This window comes from Triticum aestivum, chromosome 5B, assembly GCF_018294505.1.
Source record: "Triticum aestivum cultivar Chinese Spring chromosome 5B, IWGSC CS RefSeq v2.1, whole genome shotgun sequence".
NCBI lineage: Eukaryota > Viridiplantae > Streptophyta > Magnoliopsida > Poales > Poaceae > Triticum > Triticum aestivum.
In genome coordinates this window covers 382,012,723-382,025,179 of record NC_057807.1, presented here as the reverse complement: position 1 = coordinate 382,025,179, position 12,457 = coordinate 382,012,723, and the positions used below count along the sequence as shown (strand labels likewise).

Genomic DNA, 12,457 nt, shown 5'->3' with positions numbered 1-12,457 from the left:
CAGGCTCTCGCTTCGGGCGACACCTCTCGATCCCCAACCGGCCACACGTCCTACCTACTAGCCACACATGCATAATCTTATCTTCCCCATCCTTCGTCTTCCTCCCGATACATCCCTTTTCCCTAATCAATTTTTCCTCATCTGTTGCTCCCACCTGTCCAATTCCACTCAAACGCCGGCATGATGCTAGAAATCTCGAACCGGTCTCCTGCTGCTTGTTCATGCTGCAAACGGGCCTGCTATTGCAAGCGGGAGTCACCGGTCATGGTCGCCACAAGGACCAGGCGACGCGATGAGGGTGCTGCATGCCCCCCCGGAGCACAATGACTGCTGCGACACAGAGCTGCAAGACTCGCCTTCGCAACAAGGGGGGCGCCGCCAGGGTGTTGTAATGTCAACCAACTAATGCCCTCACTGCCGCAAGGGCGTGTGCGAGCCGCAAACACTGCCGCGAGTCACATGTGCTGCCATGGAGCTTTGCCAGGCCACATTGCTGCAGTGGAGCTTTCCCGGCGCCGCCAGAGCTGCAATGAAGCACTACGGGGTTGTTGAAGCTCAGTTGTGGTTGCAATGAAGCACCATCGCAGTGGTCCTTGAAGCTCCACCGTGGTTGCAATGAAGAGCCTCGTTGCACTTCAACTTCACCGGCGGAGAGATCCAGCTCGTAGCAGCACACGTGTTGCGTTGTAGCTCTGTCGGTGACAATACAACATCAACGATGGTGCTGGCTGGTACATCGACGGCGGTGCGACCGATTGGAGTGCAACATGCTGCAAGGGAGGGACGGGGGACGGGTGTGTGTGTGTGGGTGTGTGTGTGTGTGTGTGTGGAGTGCTTCGTTTTTGCAAACGCAAGGAGGATCGAAGGGTCATGCGCACACGGATCGGACGGCTGTGCAGGCTGATCCAGCTGCCGAAAACAAATTAATCAGTAACGGGGGATCTTTTTGCAGAGACCCCCTAGGATCCGGGCCATTCATTCCCATCAAACGGCCCATGTTTTTTTTTTTTTTGCAACTGAAGCTCCGATTTACTCTAGTCGTTCCCGACCAACCCCAAAACGGCCCGTGTTCCCCATCTCTCCTCCCAGAACCTCCTCCTCCTCCTCGCCGCCGCCGCCGCCGCTGAAGATGGCGGCGAAGCAGCCGTTGGCGGACGTGGAGGACGGGCTCCTCGCCCACCTCAACGCGAACGCCGAGATCCCCGACTCCCGCTACTTCGCCTCCTCCCTCGGCGTCCCGCACAAGGACGTGGAGGATGTCATCAAGAGGCTCTCCGCCTTCCGCATCGTTGAGAGTGCGGTACGGTACCCTCCCCCTCCCCAATCTCCCGAGCTCGCTTCGTCCCTGCCCCGAGCTCCCCAAGACCTAACGAGCTTTGCTGCAGGACATCACCAAGGAGACGTGGATGCTCACCGATGAGGCCAAGGGGTATGCCGCGAGGGGCTCCCCCGAGGTGCAGCTCGTCGCGGCCATCCCGCCCGAGGGTGCCTCCAAGGGCGCGCTCAAGGTGATTTCCTCTCTCTCTGTGTGGCATTTAGGTGCTCTGCTCGATTGGAGTGAATGGTTTCGGTTCCGGGGATCTCTGATGCTCAGAGTGGTGCGTTGCAGGAGAGATTGGGGGACGTGTTCGATATTGGAATGAAGGCAGCAGCCAAGAACAAGTGGATTGGATTTGAGAAGGGAAACAAAGACCTCGTACTGAGAAAGGTATAGAGCTGAGCTGAGCTCGTTTCATTTCTTCTCTTCGATGTTGTCGGAGAGATGTATGATTCAGTTCAATGTGTATTTGTATTGGAGACTTGCCTGCCGTATCTGCTCTTCTTCCGGGCGATGTTCTCAATTTGCCAATTTCGGTGTTGTAGATGTAGAATACAGTGCCTCATCATAGTTCAACTCTTTCAATGTGCAATACTTACATCTGTGTGAACTGAAGGTCTCTCAGTGTGCTTTTATCTGTCTCGAGCTTTGTATCTCTAGGCATGCCATTGTAAATTTCTGTTTGATTAATTCAGGTTGAGGATACCAAGGATGAATTGCAAGAGCAGCTTAGAAGACTGGAGAATGGGGAGGTTGGTGTTGCTTGTTGCTCGTTGTTCCTCCCATATTTTGGCATTTCCACTTGAGCCATTTACTGGATTGTGTCATCTGTCATGGCACGGCACAAATAGTTGTTATGTACAATATCTAGTACTCCCTCCATCCCATATTACAATAGCTAGTACCCCTCCCCTCCCATCATCCCGTTTGAGCGTCAAGTAATATGGTACGGAGGGAGTATCAAATTGTTCTTTGGCCCTTCTTAAGGAAATTGTTTTTTCTTCATGTAGGTTATCGCTGACAAAGTAATAGATGATTTGAAGAGAAGAAAGCTTGTAACAAAAGAGTAAGTATCTGTTTCAAAGAGATCTTTTTACAGTGTCAATAAGTGCCAGCCAAGTGCAGCATCATATAGTCAATTATCCCTAAGTTTTACATCTGCTTCGCTGTTTTTCCAGGAAATCTATTTGGTATTCACTGAAGAAGGGGCCTGAATTTGTTGCAAAGAGAAAAACATTGGCAACCGATGTGACACGAGAACATCTCAAGAGGTAATTTGATGTCACTTCTCTTGAGCTAATTTCAGAAATTGAGCAGGAAACCTCTGCTTGTTGACTATAAACTATAATGTACCATGAGCAATTGAACACTACATGGAAGAATCCTCAATGCCTTTTCTATTCTAAATAGCCCAGCTGTACTTATCCTACCTGTCAAAGACTATGCTAAACTTAGTGTCACGTTAAAAATCAACCTTTAAAATGATAAAACCTATTATGTGTGTACCTATTAGTGCATACAGTAACAGATTTATGATATATTTTCCTTTAAAATGGTTTTTCTTTCCTTAAGTGGCGACTGGAAGGATCTGGAATTTAAAGATTATAACTATGGAGCTCAAGGACAACCTATTGCGATAGGATATAGCCAACCGTTGTTAGAGGTACTTCTAATCTGTACAGTGTTCCATTTTTTCATACAGCTTTATATGATAAACCAGATAACTCAGAACTGTTATTTGGTGGATTTTCTTCAGGTCCGTGAGGCAATCCAGAACATTTTTCTCGAGATGGGGTAAATAAGAACATTTTAGTCATGATATTTGCAGTGCAAGGCAATATTTGGAAAATGGATTAATTAATTTTATTGATGTAACAGGTTCAGTGAGATGCCAACGAACATGTATGTAGAGAGCAGGTAAAACACAAAATAAGACGAGATATTGTTTTCCCTTTTCTTTTCTCATACCTGTTTGTAGTCAATTTCTTGTACTGGTAGATCTTCTCTACAAAATTGAAGTTATTTTAGAATTTAGGAGTGATAGGTCGCCAACACCATATGACTATATGACAAGACAATGTAGTTATGAGCATATCACTGTTTCCTAGATATAGATCCATATATTTCTGACATTATGTATTGTTGCCTTCCTTTGGTAGCTTCTGGAATTTTGATGCACTGTTCCAGCCACAACAGCATCCTGCTCGTGATTCACACGATACCTTTTTCCTCAAAGGTAAAGGTTATGTTACTGTTGTTGAGCCAACAGTTGGATTTAAACATATTTAATCAATCGACTTTTTTGCAGCCCCTGCTACAACAACACAATTACCTGATGACTATCTTGAGAAAGTAAAGCAAGTACATCAGTCTGGTGGTCATGGCTCCAAAGGGTATGTTCTGGTGTCTTTGCTGCAGTTTAGCCAGAGAGTTTATAATTTGAGGTTGCTGTCTGCAGATATGGTTACGATTGGAAGCGAGATGAAGCAGAGAAAAACCTGCTTCGTACTCACACAACTGCAGTTTCAACAAGGATGCTATACAAGCTAGCACAGGAGGTAAAGCAACTAAGTGATGCTTATTTTATCTGTTTGTAATTCCATTGTAACTTATATTGTCTTAGTTTGCCTAAATTAATGGAGGTGATATCAATTTGTTTACTCTGTTCTGTTGAACGATTCATGAGATTTCTTTTCTTTGATAAACCACCATGGGTTGTTCAGAAAACTTTTGCTCCTAAGAGATACTATTCTATTGATCGTGTTTTCCGGAATGAAGCTGTGGACCGAACTCATCTTGCAGAATTCCACCAGATAGAAGGTAACCGTTCTCTTGTTTCTTGCCTATGTGGTGTTAACTTGATTGATATTTTGTACATATCGTAGATGTCACACACATAACCCTTTTAACAAGGAAGCTACTTACAATACTTCTGATTTCAGGTCTTATTTGTGATTATGGTTTGACGCTTGGTGATCTGATAGGTGTATTGGAGGATTTCTTCTCCAGACTAGGTGCTAAGCCAAAGCCATTGACTTTGTTATACTCCCTCCGATCCATAATAAGTGTCGCAGTTTTGAACTAAGGTTGAACTAACCTTAGTACAAAACCGCGGCACTTACTTTGGATCGGAGGGAGTAGTATTTATGGATCTTGCTATTAAATTCGTAAAAACTGTACTGTCATATGTTGTTATTCAGTTATTCCAAGAATATTGGTGCTCCATGCCCATCTGCATAATGTGCATTAGGCATGTCTTTAATATTCTTGTCTTGTATCTGCTATCTCCAGTACATAGAGATCTAATAATGCCACCTCTCCTCTCCTTTTCTGGCTCTTAGGCATGTCAAAGCTGCGTTTCAAACCTGCCTACAACCCGTACACTGAACCAAGCATGGAAATTTTCAGGTCAGAACAAGTTTGATTGCTATTGTTTTCATGATTATTGTGACCCCATGAATCATTATTATGTTTATTATTTTTTCAGCTACCACGATGGTCTGAAGAAATGGGTGGAAATAGGCAACTCAGGCATGTTCAGGCCGGAAATGTTACTTCCCATGGGACTGCCAGAGGGTGTTAATGTTATCGCATGGGGTCTTTCGCTTGAAAGGTAAAACTGGCATATTTTCAATATGAATGATTCCTTTATGTGCATCTATATGTTGAATTGATGTCTTTTTCTCAAAAAAAAAAAACACCTCCGCAATCCTTGTTTTTCAACTAATATCTCGAATAGAAGCGCAAGGAAAACCAAATGATAGCAGATCCTGATTGGACACGAGAAATCTTTGCTTTATCTATGGATTGCAAAGAAATCTGTGCTGACCACATTTTGCTGCTGAATGCAGGCCAACAATGATTCTGTATGGGATTGACAACATACGTGATCTCTTTGGGCCAAAGGTATGTGCTTATTAACTTTGTCTTGTCCATGAGCCTGTGCTAATATGAATTATGATCTTTACAGGTCGACTTCAATCTGATCAAGAGCAGCCCGATTTGCCGCTTGGGGCTGTAGTGTGGTGAGCTTGATAGAACTTTATCTGGATGTCTGGATGCGAAGGATGTTTATTTGTGGTTATACCTTTGAAAACCAGTACTTGTGCATTTAACAGAGGGAGTGCAGAAATACACACATGTAGCTCTGAATTGCAATTTTGAGGTGTTCATGTTCGATACAAGTAGTGTCTTGCATTTCTATGCAGTCTCCGTCTTGTGTTGCGTGTCTTGTGGTTCACACGACCCTCCACGCAAGCGCATATCCTACACACGGTTGGAAAAGAAAGGAATCAAGGGCTTCCAAGCATAATTTTCATCTTATTTATCTCCCATGTCATTTTGAAGCCCGTCCTGTCCATTTCCAACCACGGCCAACTGTGTGGACTTACAACATCGAAGGCAAAAGATTTGCCTCATCTAACTAAGAGAGAAATCTGTTTGTGCTACAACACACCGATATTTCAAATGGGCATTACTCTCTTTGATTGAACCCAACTTTTTGTCGCCCATGGTGACTCAGACTGTCGCCTTAGTTTTGATGTTGTGGAGGAGGATTGCTAGAGGGGCACTCTTTTAGCGAAAGACACGTGCATTTCTGCTCTCATTTCAAATGATTGATGACGTGAGCATGGCGAGCGTGGCCATCACCTTGTGGTTTGGGGTGTTGGTGTCGGAGAGTCCAATCCACCAATCTTTGGCGGAGCGGATAAAGTCTCAAGATGAGGTGTCTAGATGCCTAAGTAGTAGCCACTCCTTGATCATGTCCCAAAGCCTAATATCGACACTTGCAGAAAAGGTGGTCAGCGGATTCTTTATTGCGCTTGCATAGGGGACAATTGCAACAATTTGACCATCCACGTTTGGCCAACCGATCTGTGGTCCAAATCCTATTTTGCATGGGAAGCCAAGCGAAGAATTTAATATTGAGAGGCGCTCAAGCCTCCCAAACCGCGTGCTTCATTGGAAAACGAATGGTGCCGTGGAATTGGACTTTCTAGGCGAAAGCCGCCGAGTAGAATCCATTGGCGGTGTGCTTCCACACAATGTGGTCTTCGACATCCACATTGAGCTGGAAGCTACACAACGTGGCCCAAAAAGTAACGAATTTGTGGGAGTGGGCAAACGTGAAGTTTGAGGATATCTTGATTTCGAAGATCCAAGCATCATCTCTCTGAGCATTTTTAACATTTCAATTTATCCGCGACGAGGCCTTGAAAATTGGGGACGCAATGTTCTTGGGTTTGCGGTCATGCACCCAAAGATCGTCCCAAGGAACATCATAGTGAACTCACTACTTATCCTCGGTGGCCATTCAGGCTGCAAGTTGGAGCGGGCTCTCCAAGGCACCATTGTTACACTGACACTTTACACATGCCATAACAAGCATCTGCAAAAGAAGTACAGAGGATGCCAAAGTGTTCACAAATGCACCGGCGCCGACATATATTCCGAAAAGATAGTAAAGAAATTAAAAAAAAATCTGTTTTTTCTTGGATGAATATCAACAAGTTTTCTATCATCTTGCAAAATTTCCACGGCTTGTTTTGAATGCATAAGGCAGATAATGGTCTGCCTTTTCCTTAAAAAAACATCTTGCAAAATTTCACCATGAAAAGACATCTGTAGAGGTGTGTCCAAAAAACAAAAATGGGTACTCCAAAATACGTCTTTTTTTTGCACAGGCCTCCACGCATGTCATCCGCAAAAAAAAAAAATTCAGATTTTTTTGTTTTTGTTTACTATTTTTTAAAATTATTTTACTGTTCATAAGAGTGTATTTGAGCTGGGGAGCAGATAATTAGTAATGGTACTATAACCTGGCCTTCACCTCTTGTACATGCAAATACACATACAGACGACAACAGCTAGCAAGTTCAGCTAGTCCAATTCAAGTGTTGATCGATCAAACTTTTATCATGATACAACACCAGCAACAGCTACTAAAGTTCAGATGCCTAGCCCGCACAGTTGCCCGCGCAACGATGATGCGGGCATACTGCCACACCTAGTCCTGCTTACACCCTGAGTGGCCAGTCCAGCAGACTGATTCAGAAGTCCAAGTTGCCATGTTTTCCTTGTAGACTCGACCTATTCCTCCTCTCCGCTCGTTTGCCTTGCTGCTCGCCACTACCATCAGCTCCAGCACCGACTTTAGCGGTTCTCCCTATGCCTAGTTTTGGCAGGCCTCGGTTCAGTCCATCTAGCAGGACGCACGCTTTGCATAATTTCTACAGAAGCCAAGATTTTCATCCAATATTGAGTCCGTAAAAGCATTGGAAAAGTTCAAAGGTAGCAAGACCAGGGCAAATACTTGGATAAAATGTCCAACATGTGAGCTCACAAAAATACTTGTCATTCTATAACCAATTGATCAACTTATTTTTAACTGTACTAGCGAAAGAATCATTTATGTGGTTATCTTGAGCCAAGAGACTCTAGAGGGGCAAGCTTTCACGCTAGATGTTAAAGCACAATACCTGGCTAGAAATGTAACCGCAGCGTTCACATGTTCCTTGCTCTGGCATTCTTGTTGTTGTGGATATCCGGAAATTTTCGCCAGAGGTTATGATGTCCAGTATAGCTCTAGGCCTGCACCACTCACAAGGTACTGATTCAAGTGACTGAAACAAGACAATGATACACATAATGTGTTGAACAAGGAAAAGAAACAGAGCTAGCATACACTAACAGATGAAGAAATAATCCTACTTTTGGACAGCAGAAGTCTTTACCTCATCCTTTCCAGATCTTTAATAAATTCACGAGCAAATCCACGATATGCATTTGGTGAATAGATGCCTGAATTGTGATAGATAACCAATAAGCATATTTGATTTCAATAGAAGATGAAAACAGTGTCAACAAAATTCTATAAGTACCCCTCCAAGTATGTTAATGACTATCAAATGTTAGGCACTGATTGTTCGAAGCTTATATTTTGATTATATATTAACCGTCCCTGGTATCTTGAGATAATGGAACGGGGAGCTACTGTTTAACTACAGAGAGAACAAAACTGCATAACAAATGAAGCAGGAATTACATTCAGTGGAGAAGTAGTCCAGCTTTTTGAAATACGCATACGTGTCATACAGTCAAGGATCAAAATTATTATCAGCGCATGTTTTATGGACAAAGCATAATAAGTTAATAAAAAAATAAAACTGATTAAAAATGTTTCATGTAAAGGATATATAACAATCTCTTTTTCGTAGGTGTATTTGAAAGGCTTGCATCTTGGGATTGGTCCATCTTCACCAGTAGTTATGAAAGTGCATCGACTTAACCTATATAAGATAAAAGCATAATGCCAGCACAAAAATTATAAAAGAGAAAAGATAAAAAATAGCATACTTTATTTATTAACCAACATTTACCTTGCAATATCACCACGTAAAATATTCAGCAAGACAGTCTCTGCAATGTCATCTGCATTATGCCCAGTTACAATCTTATCAACCTTCAAGAGAGCAGCACCTCGGTCTAGTGCCTAATAAGAATGGAATTGTTCAAAAATTAATGAGCATGCAATTGCCTTACAGATAAAGGTAGGTAGTAGGAGGTACCTGACGTCGAAAAACACCACAGAAAGTGCAATTGTTTTTCAGGCCAATTGCTTTCACAATATCATCCATCGTCCAGTCATAGAGATCCTTGTAGGAAACTATTTTCAGTGGTAGGCCATACTGCAGTAGGTGAATTGTACGGAAGAATTAGCAACACATGAATATGCATTTAAATGGGTTAGTTTGATGAACTAGATGCCTGCCAAAATTAGAACAAAAAAAAAACACAAAGAAGTAAAAAGTTGCAACAGAATTATGTGTATCGGGTAAGGGGGAGGAACCTGTAGTTCATTCCTTTTAACAGTTTCTAGGGAGTCATCTCTATAGCCTGTGATTCCTTCATCAATAGATAAAAGGAACAAATCGAGATCATATTTATGACGTTTGTTTAACTCTGATAACACATATGCAAGCACGGTTGAATCTGCATAACAGTAAAAAGATTGTTATACTACAAATCAAGATAGATAAGCAAGCATTTCCACAATAAGCTGAAGAACATTTGCAATCATATTTTTTCTAGCGGGTATATCATATTTATGAAACAGCCATATATGATCCGTTATCATCGCCCATGACTACCTATATTTTAATAACTTGAATAATAGACCGTCTTGATTTAAAACCTTTATCTCTGCTGCAACGACGAGAAGGTTGAACAAACATTTTGATAACACACTCTAATACAAGGCTCTCAAGGAGTCAATGACACCTTGAGTATTGGCCATACAAGTGATCAACAAGAGCCGGTACTAAAGTGTTTATCACTGAATGAGTAGCGAATATGAAACACATGCATTGCATAAAAATCATCTATCGCGTTGATATTTATACAACACAAGTCTGCACATACCTTTTCCACCAGAAGCTCCAATTGCCACACGTTCACCGGCTTTAAACAAATTATTGTCAACAATAGTTTGATGAATCTCGTCCTCGAAGACAATATAGAAGCATTCCCTACATATCTGAAAGCAAATATCAGAGACACCTCTGTAGGCTACAGAAAAGTGAAAACAGCTCACAGTACTCCTAGACACCTAGCATGGTTGGAACTTCACAAGATCAAGCAGCAAAGAGTACCCAAAGTTTTAGGTAGATACACAAAAGGGGCATCTTTTGTTCTTACCCACTTCCTAAAACTACAGTAATCAAGTGAACTCATATGAAGCTACAGCTAAACCATAGGCGCCCGGTTGCTGGAATCCTAAAGAAGGAAGCCGGCGAGGCTCACCTGTTCTAGGGTTTTGGGCCGCTTGAGCGCGGCCTTCCGCTCGCCGCAGCGCGTGCAGAGGCGGCTCCCTGCCCTCGTCGGAGCGGCGGCGGACTGCATGGGCTCCTGGATGCGTCTTATCCCCACGCGAGTCGGTGGAGGGTAGGGACTAGGGAGACGGCGAGGACACCTGCGGGGTAGAGTAGCCGTGCTTCGGCAGGAGGAGGAGCAGAGGCTGCTTTCCGGGACGCCGGCGAAGGGGTTTCGAAGGCGTCACGGCGCTGGGGGGCGGACGAACAGGAGGAGGAGGAGCAGGCAGTCTGGTGGGTCAAGGCTGGCCCAGATTAGGCGGGCTAGTATTGGGCCGGCCTGGGAAGAGGCGCGGCTCTGTGGGATTGCTACTGCGAAATACTAATCGAGGGATGCTCAAAAAAAAAACTAATCGAGGAGTACTCCTCGCAAGTTTCAAAAAAAAAAAAGTACTCCTCGCAAAAGATCACTCTCACCTTTCCTGTGCCACGCAAGCACCGGATACGTCCGCGTACGGGGATAATGACTATATTTGAACAACCTCACAAGTTTAGCAACCACAAACATGTATTTTGCAATTTTATGCACCAAAGTGATCGTCGCGTGCAAGTTTTAAAACCTTAGGTGTATTTACCTCATTTGTTTTCTTTCGTTTTTGTTGACTGTTTCGATTCGTTTAGGAAGAACTCTGTTTCAATGGAAAAGAGCTTGTTGAATAAAAACAAGAAAACACCTTGTTTAGTGACTTACTATTTTGATGGAATCTTTTTAGCGACGGGACTGTTTCGTTTCGTTAAACTTCTTTAGCGACTGGACTATTTCGATGAAAAATTCAAATTTTCTTCAAATACCTCGTGCTTACAAGTTATCTAGTGTAGCTGGGAAAAGACCTAGGTGTGACACATAAAATCAAAAACAAGAAAACACTGCCACTAGTATAGTCTTTAGAAATTTTTTTGATCTATGTGAAAGAAGGTTCAATTGCTTGATCACTGAAAAAATGTGGCTGGTATCTTAAAGTAAAAATTGTTCAAAGACTTTTTAAATAGTTTGTGGAATTGAAAAGGTTCATCTATTTTAAAAATATTTTACAAATTCCAAAATAGTTCACAATTTTTGAGAAAAAAGTTCACGGATATAAAAAAAAGTTCATCAAATTCAAAAAGGGTTCATCAATTTTCAGAAAGACTTCATCAAAATTTTCACAAAGTTCATCGAAATTTTAAAAAAAATCATCGAATTTCATAAAAGAACATCAATTTTGAAAGAAATTCATCGAATATGAAAAAATGTTCATCAAACTAGAAAGAAAGGTTCACGAATGAAAAAAAATGAGTGTTAAAAAAACTAAAAACAATAATCAGCAAAGGAAAAGAAAAAAAAAACGAACTGAAGAATGAAATAAAAGAAAAAAAGCGAAGTAGTTCTTCATGAGCGGGTGAGTGGCCCGATGGTTGTTGTTATACTTGGCCATCGGCAGCCCGGCCCGAAAGAGCCTGACCCAACCTGACTCGACCTTGCCCACGGGTCAGGCCTGTGCCTAGATTTTGAGCCCGATGGGCGAGCCAGGCCGAGCTTGGGCCTGTCGTATTTGTAGTTTAAGGAAGAGGCCCGACAGGCTTTTGTCTCATGGGCCGGCCTTGGGCTTGATTTTTAGGCCCAACGGCCGTGTCGGGCCGGGATCAGGCCTAGGTTTTCTGTGTCGGGCTTTGGTAGGCCTGGTCCGACAGATGGCCAGGTATAGTTGCTGCACATTCCTTGGAATGGTGAGGTTGGTTGCTCAATACCGCCAACAAGCATCTTTTTGGGAGTTTTAAACGAAAAGGAAGAACATATATGGTCCGGCCCAAAGGGAGTGGGTGTTGTGCGCCCGTTTGCAGTTTACACTGTAACGGGCGCCTGCTACGTGGAATAGGAATTGCTCAAATCCTATTTGGCGCCTTTAGTGGCCAAACCCTATTTGGCGCCTTCTGCGCCTGATATAGTGTTAATGGCACAGGGTGCACACCCCCTTGTCCACGTTGGGCCGGCCTATTTTCCTTTTTTTGGTTTAAAGATGCAAAATACATCACGTGCCCCTGGTTCAACCTTCGCTACCCTAACCAACTGGCCACATGCGCTTTCGGTGTTTAGTTACATGTTTTTCCCTCTTTTCTTCTTTCTTTTTTGCTGGAATGTTTTTTTATTTTTTTCTATTTTTATTCATTTCCATTTTAGCCTTTTGTTAATCTTTCTTTTATAATACATGAATTTTTGTTTCAAATTAATGAACCTTATTCTAATTTCATGAACTTTTTTCAAATTCGATGAACTTTTTGTCAAAGCCGA

General features: G+C 42.8%; 2 protein-coding genes across 3 annotated transcripts; one reads left to right on the top strand and one right to left on the bottom strand.

Moving 5' to 3' along the window:
• Nucleotides 1-998: 998 nt before the first annotated feature.
• LOC123111963 (phenylalanine--tRNA ligase alpha subunit, cytoplasmic) lies at nt 999-5,499 on the top strand. Of its 2 annotated transcripts, XM_044532845.1 has the most exons (18): nt 999-1,300; nt 1,386-1,508; nt 1,610-1,708; nt 2,014-2,070; nt 2,329-2,384; nt 2,497-2,589; nt 2,891-2,981; nt 3,075-3,112; nt 3,197-3,235; nt 3,478-3,554; nt 3,627-3,711; nt 3,777-3,876; nt 4,042-4,138; nt 4,261-4,332; nt 4,660-4,726; nt 4,806-4,931; nt 5,170-5,224; nt 5,289-5,499. In XM_044532845.1, the coding sequence occupies exons 1-18, from the start codon at nt 1,130-1,132 to the stop codon at nt 5,337-5,339; spliced, it is 1,497 nt and encodes a 498-aa protein (XP_044388780.1). In that variant the 5' UTR covers nt 999-1,129; the 3' UTR covers nt 5,340-5,499. The 2 variants fall into 2 exon arrangements, with proteins under 2 accessions (XP_044388780.1, XP_044388779.1); XM_044532844.1 differs by having other exon boundaries at nt 2,891-3,112.
• Nucleotides 5,500-7,097: 1,598 nt separating this feature from the next.
• LOC123116180 (cytoplasmic tRNA 2-thiolation protein 1) lies at nt 7,098-10,418 on the bottom strand. Its single transcript, XM_044537180.1, has 10 exons — nt 10,121-10,418; nt 9,740-9,854; nt 9,168-9,310; nt 8,887-9,006; nt 8,698-8,810; nt 8,515-8,607; nt 8,364-8,404; nt 8,053-8,119; nt 7,798-7,909; nt 7,098-7,548 (listed from the first exon to the last, which is right to left on the bottom strand). Exons 1-10 carry the CDS (start codon nt 10,217-10,219, stop codon nt 7,369-7,371), a joined length of 1,083 nt encoding a protein of 360 aa, XP_044393115.1. The 5' UTR covers nt 10,220-10,418; the 3' UTR covers nt 7,098-7,368.
• Nucleotides 10,419-12,457: the final 2,039 nt, after the last annotated feature.

Coding starts and splice junctions, on each gene's coding strand:
- LOC123116180 (XM_044537180.1), bottom strand. CDS start 10,219: ATGCAGTCCGCCGCCGCTCCGACGAGGGCAGGGAGCCGCCTCTGCACG. Junction 9,007..9,167: donor TTAAAAGGAATGAACTACAG/GTTCCTCCCCCT, acceptor CACCTACTGCAG/TATGGCCTACCACTGAAAAT. Junction 8,811..8,886: donor GTGGTGTTTTTCGACGTCAG/GTACCTCCTACT, acceptor CATTCTTATTAG/GCACTAGACCGAGGTGCTGC.
- LOC123111963 (XM_044532844.1), top strand. CDS start 1,130: ATGGCGGCGAAGCAGCCGTTGGCGGACGTGGAGGACGGGCTCCTCGCC. Junction 3,113..3,196: donor AACATTTTTCTCGAGATGGG/GTAAATAAGAAC, acceptor TTGATGTAACAG/GTTCAGTGAGATGCCAACGA. Junction 4,333..4,659: donor GGATTTCTTCTCCAGACTAG/GTGCTAAGCCAA, acceptor TCTGGCTCTTAG/GCATGTCAAAGCTGCGTTTC.